The 19625-nt window shown below is 42.4% G+C and overlaps 2 protein-coding genes across 17 annotated transcripts in view; both read right to left on the bottom strand.

Moving 5' to 3' along the window:
• The window catches only part of eif4g3a (eukaryotic translation initiation factor 4 gamma, 3a), a 108623-nt gene extending 97466 nt beyond the window's left edge, over positions 1-11157 (bottom strand). For 7 of the 15 annotated variants that reach the window (XM_080729043.1, XM_080729047.1, XM_080729052.1 and 4 more), the window contains exon 1: positions 10463-11156. In XM_080729043.1, coding sequence (XP_080585169.1) covers positions 10463-10638 — 176 coding nt within the window. In that variant the 5' untranslated portion in view covers positions 10639-11156. Of the gene's footprint in view, positions 1-8469; positions 8530-10348; positions 10410-10462 lie in introns of those variants that run through there. The other 8 variants (XM_080729058.1, XM_080729054.1, XM_080729045.1 and 5 more) reach the window with 4 other exon arrangements.
• A 2370-nt stretch (positions 11158-13527) lies between these two features.
• The window catches only part of ece1 (endothelin converting enzyme 1), a 43567-nt gene continuing 37469 nt past the window's right edge, over positions 13528-19625 (bottom strand). For both annotated transcript variants that reach the window (XM_080727251.1, XM_080727250.1), the window contains 9 exons: positions 18157-18267; positions 17960-18058; positions 17661-17738; positions 17421-17524; positions 16994-17104; positions 16309-16376; positions 15998-16188; positions 15124-15219; positions 13528-14634 (listed from right to left, as the gene is read on the bottom strand). In XM_080727251.1, coding sequence (XP_080583377.1) covers positions 14458-14634; positions 15124-15219; positions 15998-16188; positions 16309-16376; positions 16994-17104; positions 17421-17524; positions 17661-17738; positions 17960-18058; positions 18157-18267 — 1035 coding nt within the window. In that variant the 3' untranslated portion in view covers positions 13528-14457. The remainder of the gene's footprint in view (positions 14635-15123; positions 15220-15997; positions 16189-16308; positions 16377-16993; positions 17105-17420; positions 17525-17660; positions 17739-17959; positions 18059-18156; positions 18268-19625) is intronic.

Raw genomic sequence — 19625 nt, 5'->3', positions numbered from 1 at the left:
TGTAGACAAAGCAGACTCTTTGACACTGGATAAAAGGAGGCCACTGGTGACGGCTTCACATTTGACCCTGGCTTAGTGACTGATACAATAGACATCACAAAGAATCAAGGGAAAACAATTGGGGTGGGCGAGGGCTGGGGATCCCTTGCCCGACCAAAATATTCCACAAAGATGCCAAATATCTGACAGTGGACAATCATCTCATGTTCATAAGGATATAGCCTACTGTAAGATCTCACAAGATCTTTCACACCATTTCTCCTCAGCAGCCACTAAAATACCAGGATTTTTGGTAACCCTACCAATCACTTATCACATTGTACCTGTGTCAAGGGATGTCCACACCAAGAGCAATAACCATAACTATAAATGTGCCATTTTAAAAATCATTCCAAATCAAATACATTATTTTAAATTCATTTTCAGAGAGACTCACTCATCAATCATTGAGGTTAATAATCTGGTCCTGATTATTATCCATATTGCATTGCTTCCCAGTTACTGGGAAGCACAAAAGTTAAAAAAGAAGCGAAAATCTTTTTCATCGTCAAGAATGACAGATAAACTACAACATTTATAAAGCACTTGATTTAGCTTGCATTTTTTATTAATACGAATATAAAGAATATGAATAAAACCACTGAAAAGACGACTCTGCATCTTTAAGAAGCTTCCGCTATGTGTCTTTGAGCACTACAGAGTGAGAAGAGTGGCAAGGAGGGATGCAGTTAATTTTAATAAGTACAACTTTATTGCTTATAGAAAGCATGTTCAAAGACTATTCAGCTTTTGAAATTTGTTCAAGAAACTCATCTTTGAAGACTTTTGTGACCCCACAACCTTCTGGTTTTCCTTTTCCGTCTCGTTATCCTTCATCCAGATGCTCACATTATCATTATAGTAGGGATGGTCCGATCAGGTTTTTTGGAACCGAACAGCGAGCACCGATCACAAAAGTTTGATCACCCGATACCGATCAATCACCGATCCGATCAAGTTATTATTTATATTTTCTAAATGTTAATGTTTTAACTTTAATTCATTCATTCACTCATGAATTCATTTATATATTTGCCTTATAGTTATTTACTAGCATTACTATGTATTTATTATCATAGCAGTAACTAATTATTCCTTCAGCACTGTGGAAATCAATACCCCAAAATGGCCTCAAGTGGGCATACTGAACGGCTGGTTGATCGGATGCACCGATCCGATCGGATCGGTGAATTTACCTTTTGATCTAAACCACCGATTATCGCCGATCACGCTTTGATCGGCCCGATCCGATCCATTGCCGATTGATCGGTAACATCTCTACATTTTAGTTATCATTCTTATGTAGTACGGTCACGGTACGGCCCTTTACAGTTAGCAATCAGCAACTGCACTGTGCCACTGTGGAGGTAGGTCAAAGAACATCTCTACTAGCAGTGCTACATAGAGATTAGAGAAGGTATCTGTGCTTAACCCTGGAAACTCCTGTTATGTGGGATCAGATATCACAAGCCAACACGTGGGTCTTTTTTCTCCCAGTGTGTCAGTACTATGCACTCATGTCAGGGTGCAGTATGTCACGGTCAACATGTTAAGCATTTAGGCTGTACATATCCTGATGGATTAGGCTACCTTCCACCTCTAACCTGCTAGTGATATCATAAGTTAATCATTGAATTAGTGTATGGAAGCATCCATACTGCCCTCATATTCATTGTATCATTCCTTTGCAGAATGCCTGCTGGAAAGAATGGGATAAAATAATAATCTTAACTGTCCCTAAAAGTTGATAAGCAGTTTTCTGCTGACATAAGCAGATTTTTTGCCGATTGCTTATTTTTATTTACATTTTTTATTTTATTATATTCAGACAGCTAACAATGCTCCCTAAAAAAATGTAGTGTCTATGACACTTCTAGGGGCTGCAGTCTGCCACCAAAACTATTCTGTTATCTGTGAGAAGCTCTTGTCAGTAGCAGCGCATTGGTGCATGAACCGGCCGACCCGGGGCTAAAATGATGGACAGACAGGTCCAACCAATCTGAACTAAACACACCCTGATTGGTTAGTTGCAAGTGAGCACGTATTTCTGGACCAATAGCAGAGCTTCTCACAGATAAAATCATTGTTTTGGAGGCAGTCTGCAGCACCTAAAAGTGTCACTGAAACTAGATTTTTTTTGGGAGCATTGTTAGCAGTCTGAATATAATAACAACTTTTTTTTATATAAAAACAAGCAATCGCTATATGACCTTATATGAGCTAAATAAAATACTTTGTTTAGTTAAGACTGCTTTTGAATCAGTTGTCTGACAAAATGACAGCATAAATTGGCCGGGACTAATGAGGTAAACTAGACCTCGACTAAATGTTGAGATTTGTCTGTCTCTCTCAAGCCAGTCTCTGAACTTGGGTAAGATGTGGGGAATCCCTCTCGAGCAGTGGTCCAACTGCCAAGCAGACAGTGATGGAAAAGTGGGCCACGAGTTACTCTCAAAGGGTCACGGTCAATTTAGATAAGGAAACTTTGCAACTACTACGAATATGCAATATATTAAATCAAATGTAATATATATTTTAACCAATAATTTGAACATTTCAATATCAATACTATACTTGAAAATGCATTAGGAAATTGGCTGCAAGTGTGGTTGCTGTGACGCGAGTCACACTTGCAAATGAGATTAGAATTTTCCCCATTCAAGTCAATGGGTAAAATTCAAGTCAATGGGTAAAATTCAAGTCAATGGGTCAAATTCATTCACTAACAAATTAATGGCCATATATAGAGATCTGTGTCGGTCCTTGTCCCTTTTATGCCCATATACTGTATAGAGATCTCTGATGTCTCATGTGGTCTATGATGTGAGTCATCTCCATATTTGGGAAAAGTTTAATTGTTTAATTAAAGTCAAAGGAGAAAATTAATTTACGAATACATTTATATAAATTAAACTATATATAACGTATCCCTTAGCAAAATGCAAGGAATCGGTTCCTGAAGAAGACGGTCGATTTGACATATGGCTCAAGTGTGTGCCACCAACACTGTGGGAGGAGTAGCGCGGCAACAAAAGGTTTATCTAGGAGGGGAAGATATGGAAAAGATGGATGGAATAAAGTCAGACAAGCGCTATAGTCTGGTTTCCCTGCAGGGGCAATCACACTAAATATATCAAAAATGTTCTTGTTGGAGTGAAACCACTTGAGAACCAATGCCTTATTTTGAGCATACAAGTCAACCCTGATTCTATAGTGTGACCACAAAGTCCAAATGTCCAGACCCCTGTCCCCTGACCTGAAGGTGACCTGTAAGCCTCCCTTATGGCCACAAGGGGAGGGAAAGCTTTGCGCTGCTCCAGCCTCTTCATAGCTTACTGTAAAGCCACTTAAGTGCTGAGTGTGTAAGTAAGAGAGAAAGCAAGGGACGGGGAGTAACAGGAGAGGGGGATACCAGAGGCAAGAATAGCAAAACAGAGAGGGGTCGAGGAAGTGTTTATTACCCGCTATAAGGGTTAAACAAAAAGTATACATTTCTGCTTAAGGGGCACTTGGTATATAGAGCTATTTTACTTTGAGGTGTAATTCCCAAAGGGGTTTTTATATTGCTCTGTGCAATCCCTCTCAGCGGTCGATTCCGGTTGTGAACTTGTCTGCCAGTGCCATGATTACCACATAGATCGCCCATTTGACCTTGATCTAGTACTCATCATTATTTTGATTCAGTTATAGTGATGTGTGACTCCTGTGTTACAAGCATTCAGTGCAGCAATTCTAACGAGTCAGGGTTGTCTGTGGACCGCAAATGACGGGGGCGATCACACCGAGACGCCAGCACATTTTGCACATTCAAAATTAAATGCAAGTTAAATGCAGCATCACTCTGGTGCACATTGAGAGCAAAATAAAGAAGATAGACCTATGTATAAGTAGTAGGGATGGGACGATACGCGATATTGTCGTTTATCGTGATAAAAAACACTCACGATAATCGTATTGTGGAGATTTAATTTATTGTGATAGCGTCCTCCGTCATGCACTGGGTTCAGTTCACTTTTTTATTTGCCGAGCTGCATATACGGTACCACTTAAACCCTCTATAATTGATAGTCTTTTTTTCACTCTCAAATGTCTTTGCCAAAGAATAGCCGATCTACAACTCGCAACGAGACGCATTGTGAGCTTGTAGATCTGCTATTTTTTTGGAAAATTTTCAGTTTTTTGGAAAATGTTCAATTCTGTGGAAAATGTTCCGCCCCAAGATAATGGATTTTTTTTAACACGGTAATATCGTACACCGCGATTTCTTTTGTCACAATAATCGTGATATGAAATTTTCATATCGTCCCATCCCTATGTATAACTTGATGGGGGATCAAGTGATGGGTTAACATGTTGAAAAGTTCACGCTTCACGTCACCTCGATATTTATGCCAATTATCTATTTACATATATGACAGCCCCCCTCCAACCCCCTTTTACTGCCATCCATTTTATGGTCCTATAGAGGAACTCCCATCTGGCTTCTGGCAGTGGCCCAGCTTCTGCCCTCAGACAGTGTGGGATACCTGGGACTATCAGCGTGCCGGGTTCAGAGTAGAGGCACAGGAAGTGAGTGGAGACAGCCCAGATGGTGTAGAGTAGACTGACACAGACCCTCTTGCTTCTCTACTGTCACTTGTGTAGATCACACACACACACACACACACACACACACACAGTCACACACACACACACACACACACACACACACACACACACACACACACACACACACACACACACACACACACACACACACACACACACACACACACACACAGTTCAAAAACTTGTGTGCACACACCAATGGATGAACAGAGAGCTCACAAAGCTCTGACTGCCTGCTGGTGCTGAGACTGCTCTTTCACCACAGTCCAGACAATAGGTGGTAGGCCAGGGGGATTCAACCCTCTTATTGACCAGATCTTTGAGCATACTGAGAATGGAGGTATTTTACAGCCACATAAGCCTCTTCTTTTTCTTTTAAGATTACCCTTGGCATCATTGCCATCAACACTCAAATATAGAACGCATTAAATTAGAAGTGAATTTGACAACAAAAACAAGACCTGATCTGATAGTGGGCAGCGGCATTGTCTCCCTGAACTAAGTCATATGAACCCAATACTTAAACACACAATCTTGCTGTTTTTTATATTCATAAAGTTCTTGTCAGAACATCTGTTGACCCAGATCAGGGTCCCCGGCACAACTGGCTGAGAACACAGGTTTAGAGTGCTGCTGGTGCTGGTGACACCCACCCCCAACACAGACGTTGTAGAACAGGACTGGTCTGAATGCTGGCTCAGAACAACTCAGCAGTTTATTTATAACGTGCCACAGTATGCGCCAGTGCTCCTGGGAACATCTCAACATGTTGGCTGCACGCACCTGTCCCAGAATATGGGATGGCTTTTCTGTGTGACCCACCAGCTGCGTACATAAGTTACCTAATCGCGAGTCACAACTCCCAAGTCAATACTGGCTGCATAATGAAAGCGACGGATTGCCCGGTTCATAGGATACACTCCAGTCTCGACTCAACCTCACTTTTCACTATTAGACTGCATCGTCATCTTTTTTACAGGAAGCCAAATGAGGGCAAAGAATTGTGTACTGTAAATACATTGAGCCATGTAGACAGAAGGAATGTGTCTATCCCTATGAAATTAAAAGGATACTTTACCACAAAGCAAGCCACAAAGCACTGTACCATAAAGACCAAGTTATCAGCAACGGGGTTAAGATAAGTGTGTGTGTTGGGGGGGGGGGGGGGGGGTTTAGTTCTCTGGCTAGCAGAAGGGTTAGTAGGGAGGGAGAGAACGCACTGAGGCAAGGCTGGCTGACCTGGGCCCTTTGTTGGCAGATGGTGGGAAGCACCGCCTTGGCCCCTCGCTCTGAATGCTAAGCAGTGCTGCCATTGTCTGGGGAGGGCAGCGGCAGCCGCATGCGCTGGTTGTTTCTCTGGCAACCAGGAGCAGAAACAAACTGCCCTCCACCTCCTCCGCCTATCCCACCCTCTCCTCATGAGCATCTCCCAGCCCTGGCATCTCAATCTCAACACGCATACACCCTGCCCAAGCATTCACACACAGCACAGGGACATACCAAGTGGGAAATACCATCCTTTAGGACCACAGGCCAGACAGAGCATAACATCCTCCCACGCTCCTGACATCAGAGGGCAGACGTGCTGTGATACGTGATGTGGTCGATTTGATACAGACTGGACAAGAACATCACACGAAAACATGGCATGGTGCATTGGGATTACTGCTGTGTTTTATGATTTTAAGTTATATCTTGACATTGACGGACAAGACCAGAAACGTGTATGTTTTCTGTCTATTAAAGGGGAACAGTGTGACTGGGTGTAGACAATGTCAAATGTCATTGGTCTCTGCTGAAATCTGACTGGCCCCTGAAGTAGTGCATCTCTCAGCCCTGGCATCTCAATCTCTACATGCATACACCCTGCACAAGCATTCACACACAGTAGTCATTGCGATGCACAGATTTATTAAATTGAACTAAGTTGCCGTAAATCGCCGCAATCACCAATTCACAATTGGCTGTGCAACTCTCACTGTTAAAAGATGGTTGCGCCTGTGAGCCAAGCGATTCTATACACTCATTCATTACACAAGTGCTGTAGGGTAGCTCTGAAAATTAGCCCCCACACCCATCAGGTGTCCACCTCTGTTGGTATGGGGAGATGGCACTCCTCATATGTGCCACACAAAAAAGTGGAAAGTCCCAAGGTTCCCAATGGAGGCACAAATCCAACGCAAAACACTATTGAGGAGAGAGACAATTATACAATGTAAAATAATAGTTTTAATGCCACTTCAAACAGCAATGATTGCTCAAAATGTTGATAAGCTGCTGGGTATACTTGGCAATTACGGATGCACATTTCTCACTAAGTAAAAAAAATTCAATCATTCAATTTAAAAATCAAATGTGCCCAAACAAGACGAATCCAAGATGCGCCCCTGGATCTTGGTCAACAAAGTAGGCCAAAACTATTTCACAAGTTGTTTTATATGCTCAGTCTAAAGAGGACACAAAAGTAGAAAATCCAGAAAATATCTACTATTCAGCATTTCATGTGCTTATTGAAGTTATCAAAAATATTTTTGAGCGGTAGTCACACGCCTCTCCTATACGTGGCCGTGTGTGTATGCGGTGTGTCTGTATGTAGCCTGAGTCTGTATGTAGCCTGAACATCAACTGCAATACCAGTGGTGGCCTGAGTGAGCAAGTATGGCATCTCTCACACACACACACACACACGGGGGGGTGTCAGCAGGTCACACACACACACACACACACACACACACACACACACACACACACACACACACACACACACACACACACACACACACACACACACACACACACACACACACACACACACACACACACACACACACACACACACACACACACACACACACACACCACTGCTCACTTCACACTTGGGTTTGATTTTATTAGCATATCAAACATATAATTTTCCAAAAGTCTGTCTGTCTGAAACAGCGTTTCTCCTCAGTGGCTGGAGCAATTGATCTGAAATCGCATCACCATTAGCATATGAACACACCTAACATAACTGTGAAGCCCGTTTGTCACTTTCACAAATCGTTTGCTGTATATTAGCATTTTTATGGTGTATCTACTATCTATTCTGCCTGTCTGAGTGTCTGAAACAGCATTTCTCCTCAGTGGCTGGAGCAATTGATCTGAAATCGCATCACCATTAGCATATGAGCACACCTAACATAACTGTGAAGCCCGTTTGTCACTTTCACAAATCGTTTGCTGTATATTAGCATTTTTATGATGTATCTACTATCTATTCTGCATCTAGCATGAGGCTTATCTATTCTGCATCTAGCATGAGGCAACATGTTTAACCATCTGTGTGTGTGTGTGTGTGTGTGTGTGTGTGTGTGTGTGTGTGTGTGTGTGTGTGTGTGTGCGTGCGTGCGCGTGCAGGCGGCGGGGTGGGGGAGGGGGGGGGGGGGGGGGGGTGACTGGCCCTGTTACAGATGTTGTCCAAAAATCATGTAGATCGAGTATCTCTGTAGCCATTAAACGAAACGGGTATTTCTTACATTGACGCTCCTACATATTATCATGTAAGCACCAGTTAAAGTTACTTTCCATTCCCTCATATACTGTGTGCACAGTGCACACCCCATAACCCACACACTGCACATCATTTCAGAGCTCATATCTTTGAACGGGTAAGGGCTAGTATAGAGAAATTATGATCCCTGCAGGCCTGCACCATCTATTCCCATGTCTCTTACACAAGTTACACATCAGTATTACAAGGTGCCTCCTACTGAATGAGTGAACATTTAACCACAGACACACTCAGTTAACCACAGAAGCTGTTGTATTTCTGAAACACACCTCTCTGCCACCAGCAGTCACAGGAAGTCAACCTAATCCTCTCACACCACTGCCACCATGCTGTAAATAAAACAGGGGGTGACATAACCATGGTGACTTCACTACATTAAAAGTCAAATGATGAGTGGACTGTCTATGGCAATTCACCATGATTCACCTGCTATTTTGAACAATATGGGTAAAAATGTATTCAATGAGCCATATCAAAAGCAAAGACAAGTCTTTATCTTTGGAATTAAGGCCTGTCCATCCGAAACCGAACTTTTTGTCCGGTTCGACTGCAAAATGACTTCACTTGCGACTTCTGAAAAGCATTACACCGAAATTAGAATTTGGCCAACCGAAGTTCGGTTTTGGAGATACTATGGACAGGCCTTAAAAGTCGTTGACTTCAGGAATCTCCAAAAGAAAGACAGAAACGCTGACATAGCCATGACCAGAAAAAATGCAATTCACTGTTTAAATCTGTGCCTTGTTAACTAGAAATACAAAAGCAACCTCTTCTGTCAGGGTGATCATGACAGTCAGCCGGTTACCTCACAAACTTGGCTGTCATTTCAAGAGCCCCTGTGCCTGGCACTGACACGCCTGTCAAAGTACATGGAGGTCCAGATAACAGGACCATTTGGTTCTCTGTCTCTAGCCCCGTAGGCCTATCGGGTTAAGTACATCGTCCCGAACGTTAATTAGGACAGTGGTTCTCAAAGTGGGGTCCGGGGACCCCCAGGGGTTCTTGAGGGGGTTCCCAGATGAATGATGGGTATATGAACCAATTGACCCTTATGTGGCTGTAACTCTAGGAGTGTACAAATGGAACTAAATGGACCCTTTACACTCTCAGAGTTATGGTGGTCGGTGGTCTAATACAGGGGTTCTCAAAGTGGCCCTATATACATCAGATATTTTCATAGAAATCTTGACATTATTTGAAAATGTCGAACACCACAAATCTTGTATGGACTGTCTGTCACAAAAGCTGTTCATGGGGGTCCGCGGCCAAATACACATTAATTTAGCGGCCCCTCTGACATAATAACGTTTGAGAACCACTGAATTAACACAACTGTGCGGAAAGGAAATACTGTGTGTCCACAGCCTGGCCTTGTACAGTAACATTATTATCCCCACTGTTAACCTGCTACTATCAAATGGGTGCAACTTGCAGCCCAGCAGCGACGACGTGTCTGTCTTCACAGTCTTGTGTATGCTAGCCGGGTGAAGCTAACTGGCTGCTAACTAAACAAAGCCGGTAACCGGTGCGTGGAGCGAGCCCGGGTCCCTGGGAGCTTGGTTGGCTAGCAACGCATTTTTAATTGTATTATTCGCTCTATATGGCGCACATTTGTACAAGTTTGTGTGATGTGGTCACGGATAATAAATCTTACGATAGAACATGTAAATGTAGAATAGTAACTAACTGTCCTTTAGCAAGCTGCAGCAGTCAGTGCAGCAGGGCTGCAGCCGGCTTGCTAAGCTAACATTAAAACACGCTAGCTCAAGGCTAAAGTATACCAAGCCCTTTCCTCTAAACAAAATGACGTATTTCCAACGGGAAAGTGTCGACGCAACGCGCGTCTACACTTTTGACAGTTGAAAACGCGTTATCTTTGTTGTCGCGCAGCCCATGCCACAATGGTATCTAAATTAAAGCCTTATAATTATTGTCCCCTCTCCTCCCTCTGCTCGGTCCGTACAAAATGAGTGGACAATAAATTATTACCAGAAACACATAAAGAGATAGTACTGAATGACCATAACAGGTCTGTAACACAGTGTACAAATGGAGCCAAATTGGTCTATTTGGTTCCATTTGTACACACTCTGTTATGGGGGTCCTCTCAAATAAAACCTTTGAGAGCCACACTATACAGTAGCTTACTAGTAGTAGTAGTGGTGGACTTCAAAGCCGTACATGTTACATTCATGGGGGGAAACACGCATCCACCCGCACATAAAATGTCACACTCGTGTGTCACTGCCATCAGAAGGATACTGAGGTGGAGGAGCGGCGTTGAGCTGCGGGGCGGTGGGAGCTCCCACCGGCGGCTGCAGAGACACGGAGGTCAGGGTAGCCGGTCGCAGTTGGCTCGCTGAAGGAGGGCCACTTCCAGGTGGTCCGCTAACTGCGACAGCCGCGGGTTTGGGGACCACTTTCGGTGGCAAACTCATCGCAAAAAAAAATCAACAAAGGAAAACAATACACTAATAATAAATACTGATACGAACGACGTCTAGCTCGCATGCATCAGAGCGAGCGTTGCGGATTCAAGCAGGCCCCGGATCCCCCTCTTTTGACAAACTGGGGATGACGAGCTCGGATAGCAGCAGCACAAATGTCTTTTTCATGGATAGTCGCTGCTCGGATCAGCGGTGCTGCTGTTCATGGGGACGGTGGGAGCCTGGGAGGTTTCGCCTCCCCGTCGCCCGGTCCGGAACCTCCGCGGATCCCGGCTCTTTAAAAGAAATATCGCCGCGATCTCTTCTCTCCTTTCAGCGATTTAGCTTTTGCTTCTCGGCAAACGTGTTTTCTATCATTTTTTTCCTCACGGAGATGGGAGACTTCGTCAACATGGCGTTGCGGCCGCTTCCAGGCAGCAGTCCGGGCAGGACAGATGATTCGGCAGTTCTCGACCAGTTACGGACGTGCTCGGCTTTTCGGAAAAGGCTGCCGAACGTTTCGCGCTTGCCACAGTGTGTCATGCGTGTGTTCGTCTCGATCATTTAGCAAGTTATTGTTGCAAGATTTCATTATTGATGAACTTTATTCCTTAAATAAGGTTGTGCAATTAAAACGAACAAACATTCAGGTGACAACAAAATAATAATCTAACTTTTAATTGATGTGCATGTATTTGTATTTCATCTTCTGACGCATGAAATGTTAAAACCAATAGGCAATAGGTGTTCACAAGTTCAGAGACTGCAGCGGCATAAAGAGGTCTGATTTGTGTGCGGTTAGCGACATCTATGGTCCATGCGGGAACCATGCAGCATGACATGTAGAAGGTAAGTGTTCCGATTCCTTGGTCTCAACAACATGGACCAGTGTGGTGGCCCTGGGTGTGTGGGATCTGGGATGTGTGTCCCAAAGTGAGTTTGAAAACATGACCAATGACAAAAAAAAACTCTCATACCTACTAGTAGAAATACAACAATGTGCAAACAGCAGCAATATTTGTGAACTGTTGCGACAAAAGAAGGCTAGAGTATGGAATACAACCCTAAAGGCCCGTTCCCACTGGGCCAGATAAAAAATATCTGTCTCCATTCAAGTGGATGGGGACCACTTTCGGATTCTTCAAGCAGGCCCCGGATCCCCCTCTTGACGAATTTGTTCCAAAAGCGTATAAATATATAGGTCTATATAAATGTCACAATGCGACATAGCTCTGTTTACACAATGCTGTACCCCCTCCCAGTGTATAGGCCTACTGTATATGTTCCCCATTTTCAACTGTTTTTGCAGTTGCTTTGGCAATGTAAACATATGTTTTCTCATGCCAATAAAGGTCCTTTGAATTTGGATGGTATGATACGGATACAAAATATCTGTCACAAATATTTATTATCTGTATCTTACCATCCACATGAATGGAGACAACTATCTTTTATCTGTTTTTTTGCATGGCCCAGTAGGAATGGGCCTTAAGGACTACAAACCAGCTAAGTATACCAAAAAACAAAAAGGTTTTATACTGTGTGACATAGGTCTGTTTACAATCCACTCCAATTGTATATTTGTTCCCCATTTTCAAAAGCTTTTTATATTTTTGACACTTGTTTTGGCAATGTAAACTTATGTTTTCTCATGCCAATAAAGCTCCTTTGAAATTGGTGTGTGTGTGTGTGTGTGTGTGTGTGTGTGTGTGTGTGTGTTTGTGTGTGTGTGTGTGTGTGTGTCAGAGCATTTATGAATGCTGTTTCCAATAGATCTACTATTCATAAGTTGAACACAAGACACATGACAGGAGCATAATACGATTTTTGTGTACAGTTTTTACTGCACAAAATAACGTAGGAACCTCTTATTTGCAACTGCTTACATAACCACATACTGTATGAAACGGAAGATTGTTGATACTTTGCAATGAATACATCACCACATACTGAATGTGAAACGGAAGATTTGAGATACTTGATTCTATTTTGCAGTGAAGTTAATACATCCTTCATAAGTATCTAACTTCCCTCAATGGCTAAAAGAAATCCCAGACAGTTAATAACATTTTAAATCCTTTGACATAAAATCAATACATATTTACTTTATAAAATGTGAAGACTCAAGAGAGAACGCAAAGTTAGCTTGTATTATATACAAAATATGTCCCTTTTCACGATTTGAGTTTAAGTTGACTTGAATACAAAATATATATATATATGCATTGACCTGATTAATCTCAAATAGCACATGGCTTTGATAATTCTCATTATCTGGACCAACATCTTTTCAAGCTACAAACCTTCAGGTCAGTGGTTCTCAAACGTTTAAAGGACCACCAAATTATATATTTAGCTGGTGACCCCCATTAGAAAATATTTAGTGCCAGGGACTCCCTTACAATATTTGTGTTGCTAAAATGTTTCAAAAATATTCCCAGATTTTACATTCTTTAACTAGAAGCAGTACTCTTCCAAGCACAGGTCTCCGCCAGGTCAGGCGTCCTGGTGGCTCTATAATAGGCCAATGTGAAAAGGGTGGCATGTCTTCTTTGCCAATCTTAGACCTTTCATGGCAATCCGACGCTGCATGCATGATGTGAGGCATTGTTCCAAAAATGTGTTTTGCAAAAGTCTACCTGCTGGTGGCGCTAAAACAGGCAGATGTGAAAAGGGTGGCATTTGTTCCTTGACCTAGTGGGATTATGTGTGGCAAATTTCACAGTAATCGTTAGCTGCGTTCATGATTTGAGGCATTTTGTTCAAAAACTGAGCAATCCTGCAAACTTTGGAAGCCAATATAAGCCAATTAGGATGGAATATGAAAAATCAGACAGATCCATGTTGATCACATGACTGTAGAGATGATTTGTGGACAAAATCTGTAGGATTAGTGTAAAGAAATGTGTTTTGCAAACATCAGCCTCATGGTGGCGCTAGAACAGGGCCATGTGAGAAATGCGGGGCAGAGGTTCTGAATTGGCATCCAGGGAGTGTGTGTGTGCACAGTTTGGCCGCGACCGGGCCAACGGTGACGAGATTAGCTGGTAACAAACTAATCGGACACACGGACGGACACAGACGGACGGACACACACACAGACAGACAGACGGACAAGGGCGAAAACATACTCTCCTGGCGGAGACAAAGATTTTTTGAAAATAGGAGATCGCAAAATTTCAAACAGCCAATGAATGTAGAAGTGGTTAAACTGATTTTGATGCTATATGAACAAATTTAGCTGGGGACCCCCTGGGACCCCTGCGGGGTTCTAGACCACACTTTGAGAACCACTGTCATAGGTTATCTGGTGCAGGAAGCGAAACAGATAAAATACAAAGAAAAATAGAGAAAAATAACTAATGACAAATACCATTCTGTGACATAAGACACATGAATGAGCGTGGTCACCCCAGTTTCGTAACCACACAGTAACATCCTCTGGGTTAAATTAACACTGAGGATTTTACTGTGCATTCATTTTTTTAACCATCCATTTGGTTTCCAGTGTTACATTCGGCCCTCTTATCAAATACGAGGGTGCATTTCAGAGCTTAACGACTTGAGGAAAGCTTCCTTTCTAAACCATCAGTCTTTAGTGGGTGAAGTTGGGGAAAAGGACATCCTCCACGCATGGCAGGAACATTTTGTCCTGATAAAGAAGACCTGAGAAGAATTAAGTGGTAAGGCAGTCAGATTTTCAGTGGTCACAGAGACCTGCATTCTCCATCCAGGGGAGGATTTGTCACTCTTTGTTTTGTTCAGTTTCCCCAGAGTTCATTTCATTTTTTTTACCACCACCTGTCAGAACGTTCTCTGCAGACTGACATGTCACCACAACTCACACTTGTGTTTAGGGTTCATGGGGGCATTTGCTTTGCAGCCAAAGTGCTCTGAGAATTCACGTGAGTTGGAGATGGTGCCGATGACTCTAAACCTTGATGGACTGTGAGGATCTGTCATCACACCCTCATGTGAACTTTCAGGAGTCCTGACAGTGCACCATACCTGCAAGAAGAAAATACATTTTTTTCAGGGCCTGAAAATATATAATCCATCACTATATTACCTATATTATTAATACAGACAGATTCATACATGTCGATTTCTTTACATGTATCTTTCTTTTTATGAAGAGGTCCCCTTGTTCCAGAGATATAACGTTCTTTTTATATGAATCCTTCTAATCTCATTACAATTTGTTGCTGTTGGGCAGAAAACTCTCATCTCCATATAAATGAAGGCCCTACTTCGTCATAATACAGTGTCACACAATAGTAGCAAAAATAGCAGATCTACAGGCTTAAGTTGCATCACGACATGCCTTGAGCTTGTAGATTTGGTATTTTCTTATTTGATTTCTGAAAAGTTTAGGACAGCAATAAATTGTGACTTTGGTGACAGCCTTTGAAAAAATATTTTTCAACTATAATAAGAGCAGCACATTAGAGACTATGTTGATACATTATGAAACAATATGCCATAACTGTCACATACCTGGGCAAATCCTACAAAAAACAGCTGATGATTGGTCATCCCCAGGGCAGGCAATGTAGGCTCCTCGCCATTCTTTTCGATCCAGTTCACATAAGCCTTCAAAGCAACAAATGATCGAGTTACACTTGGACCTCCCCATCCCATCCTCCCCACGGAAAAGTGTGCAGAGGCATATTACAAGAAAAACAAGAGACTGTTTTAGCTCCTCCTCTAAGCTAATGCACACGGCTCACGCAGGCCACTTTTATCCCCTATGATTCGCTCATCTGCTGTATAACCTATGACTTTTTATTAGTCGGAAAGAATGTGTGCATGCGAAGGAGTAACTGGAGGCTGACCAGGCCACTCAGAACCACCTGTTGCGTTTCGAGGGTACTGAGGTAGACTATCTCCTTTTTTATCTACTTCACTGGTTCTCAAAGTGAGGTCCAGGGGTCCTTGAAGGGGCTCCAGGGGGGTTTCCTTGTTTTGAGGAACATAATAGTAAATATTTTTGACTAACAACTAACTATAGATGTTTTCCATGTGAAAATGTGTGGCAACATAAGAGGAACATAGACCTATGGGGCTGTTAAGTCTGACATCATTTTGTAGGCAGAGGAGAACTTTTGGGGTCCAAAAGGCCCCAGCGCCCGTGAATCTTTTTACTATTTACAAATTTTTCTTCTCTTTGTTGTTGAAAGGAAAGTGGTAGAATTATACTTAAGTCGTTATTTTTGTCTCGGATCTGTTGAAATAGCGAGGGACAGATATTGATAATAAATCTGCTTGGAGGTCTGACTACAAAATGATGTCACGGCTTAAAAGCCCCATAAGCCTTTCTACATATTTATGTATAAAATAATAAAAATAAAAATAAATCTCTTTTTCAGACCTTGTAGGCAGCCTTGAGACCGCCATTATCTGCAATGTTCTCTCCGAGGGTGTGCTTCCCATTCACAGGTTCCTGGTTGATGCTGTAGTTACTGTACTGCTCCACCATGCACTGGGTCTGCTTCTTAAAGGCCTCCACAGAGGAGTTCTTCCACCAGGAACGAAGGTTACCATCCTTGTCATATTCTCTCCCTTTAATAATATATAACAATTTCACATATCAATGAACTCTGCCAAATGAATAGTTTTATTTTCTTTCTCCTATGAGTCTGTCTTTGAGTTTCATTGAATAAAGAAAAGGTATCTACCAACCTTGGTCATCAAACGCATGGGTTAGCTCATGACCCATGACAACACCGATTCCACCAAAATTGAGAGCTCTGGAAAACATACAGATTTTGTTAGACACCAACCTTTGACTTGGCTTATATAATATATTAACTAATTCGATGCCCGCGACGAGGTGCCTTGTCAAACTCTTTGATCTCGCTGAGTGCCGTCGGCGAGATTGAGATTTTGATTTGATGAAACCGTAGTGTGCGGTCTGCGGAAACCGTGACTGATGCAAAAACTGAAATTCCCATAAAGCATCGGGAGATAATGTAATCAGGAAATCTGGTTTTGCATCCAGGCCAATGTTATAAAATTCACAAAAATATGCTTTACTTGTGCAAACAACGGTTCAACCACGAAATGTGCTTTTCCTCCTGAGGATTTGTTTTTATTTTTTAATAAAACATTATTTGCACAATAATAATAAATATTATTCAGAGCACACAGCTGTCTGTGCAGACACTTTAGCGAGCACACACTAGTAAAATTCAGCTGGCTTGGTCAAATACTATACACTACTGGAAATCTCAAAAATCTGGTTCAAAACAGGCTGGAAATATTAACTTAAAAATGCACAGAGCCAAATCCACTGAAGATGACTGACACACTTAGTGTAGTGTAGTGCTAGGACAGTGATCACACTGCACTGACCACTTGGACATACTTAGGCGAAGAACGACTGTAGAACGGAGCCTGGAGGATCCCTGCTGGCAGAACCATCTCATTTTTGGTAGGGTTGTAATACGCATTCACAGTGGGAGGGGTCATACTCCACCTGTAAAAACAAAGGACAAAAAACAATCATGTGAGGCTAAGATCAGGGTCATCAAAACATCACTAGTACTGAGTACTGATGACCCTCCAGTCTAACGTTGCCAGACTGGGATACAAATCAGTTTGGAGGGCCTGTGAGCTCCACAAAAAGGTCAGCTGGCGAAGACAAGTCGGTTGCCGGACATGATCGAGGAGGACAGCAGCAGTATTCCATAGAGTCAGCAGAATAGGAATGTGTGCCTGCCAGAGCATATGACCTCCTCTCTAGCAAAGAGTGACAGTGGGGGGGTAGCTGGGTGGGCCACAGAGCAACTCACTGGTTTCTATTGGGAGTTTTCCTCAACTGGTCCGCGGTCACTCTGGCAGAGAAGTTGTAGTACTGCATGACGTTTTGGAAATAAAGGTCTGACACCACCTCAAACTGAAGGGGAGAGGAGCAGAGTAAAGGAAGATTCAAGATGGAGTATCTGTGTGTAACGTTTTTAAAGTATACAGGTGACACAAACCTTATTGTGAGAAATGTCTAGCTGTTACAGAACTATCATAAATTCACTTACATCATTGAAACCTTTGTCCAGCTTTGTGGCATTCATGATAAACTGTGGATATCCAACCATGTTGTATATTGCATCTGCCTGGAAGTAAAAAGACAGAACATTTTTACAACCAAATCACGCTGACACCAGATGGTGCTGAAGAGTTACAGTAATCCCTTAGCCAGGACAGAGCAGCTCATGCAGTTACCACTGTCTATAGCAGCCTTCAGTTAATGCCAATGTGTCACCAAGGCCACAGAAGGAGAACAGAAAAGAAAAATCGTTAGATTAGAAATTCAAGGCAACATCATTCCCCCCACCTTTTCTTTTGCAGCTTTTTTAGTCTCAGAGTCCATCCAGCTTACGTGCTTCAAGCTCTCTTCAAAGGCCTGTTTTATTTCCGAGACCATATCTTCAGCCTGGATGACAGTGAAGGACAAAGGCAAAGTCAGGAAACACATAATCATCTCACAGGGGGGGAACAGTTAGTGAGTGGGTGATTCTTTGAAACACTTACAATGGCCTTGCTGTCCTCGGCAAATGTGGCCTTGACAAACATGGCCCCAAGAGCAAATCCCAGGCCACTGTCCGTGTCACTGACGCACAGCTTCCAGCGGGGTGTGCAGCTCTGGAACAGTAAACAAACACACAAAAGATGTTCACTGCTTTCAACCTGGTGTCCCTATTTTGGGCATGTCAATATAGATGCATCTCTGCTGCTTAGGTTTCATGTCTTGACATACATCTATTGTGTCGGTGATACCTTTCCTTACTGGTTGACAATGTAGCCTGTGGGATGGGGGAGGCTAATTTAACCATTATGATCCTTAGAATCTCTTTTTGGGGGCAAAATGTTGATCTATAAGCTCACAGTGTTGTCAGCTTGTAGATTGGTTATTGTCTGCAAAGATATTTGGTGATATTGGTACACTGTCGCGTCAAATCGCAAGTTGTAGGGAAGTGTTGAAAGGCTATTTATTGTACTGTAACTGTTGAACGTGTTACATTTGACTAACAGTTAAAGGTGAAGTGTCTGGAAATCTATGTACACAGACACATAGCTGCTATAAGAGGTTTACAGCAGAAGTGCAATTCACTGCTAATACTGAAAAGCACTTTCATTGTTTTGAAATACATGATCTTATGGATCTCTGCCTTGGCGACAGACGTTGGTCTTTCCCCCTCTGTGGGCGTGGAGGTGTTTCCCTCTGAAGAGGATGACTGTTGTTTTAGTGAGGCTGGTAGAATGGCAACAATAGGTCAGCCCCCTCCCCTAACCCCTCCTCAACATCTAGGTCTATTTATAATAAACACTGAAACCCGCCCATAGTGACAGTCTTTGCTATAGTCTTTGTTTTGATTTGAATTCCAACATGTTCACTGCACTACATTCACAGACCAACTTGTCCATAGAAGCTGTATTTCTCCATGCTGAAACTTTGGCTGGTGTTATTCTTTCATTTGAATAATTTTCCTAAGCTTTGTTACAACACAAATACTGCTCTCCTGTGATATAACTAGGATGGGGGTGTGGAGTCTAAATTGATTAATTGTTTGTAGTGTAATAATTGTTTTGAGATACAGTACTGTATATGTGAGGGGATATATCATCGCTGTTGGGCAGCTTGTAGATCTGCAATTGTATTATTTAAAAGTAAGTTAATTAAAGGACAATTTTGTTTTTTTTACAACAAAGGTTCATATTTTAGATAGTCATTAGAGAAAAGAAAAGATGAGTGTTATAATGTTTCCATTTACTGCTTTCTATCGTTTTAGTGATTTTAACTATTTTGATTTGCATGCATGCCCCCAACCTGGGGGCATGCATGCAAGTGGCTAAATATGTCTTTTTAGACACACACAATAAGCCCATTCCCAAGATGCACCGCAATCTTTCATGGGCAGATGTGACTTATGGAGGCTGGTGTAAATATTAACAAAGAAATTGCCTGCTTATTGTGTCTAAAAATACATATTTAGCCACTT

Source organism: Nannobrachium achirus, assembly GCF_963921795.1.
Source record: "Nannobrachium achirus genome assembly, chromosome: 6".
Lineage (NCBI taxonomy): Eukaryota > Metazoa > Chordata > Actinopteri > Myctophiformes > Myctophidae > Nannobrachium > Nannobrachium achirus.
This window is presented reverse-complemented; position numbering and strand designations above follow the sequence as displayed.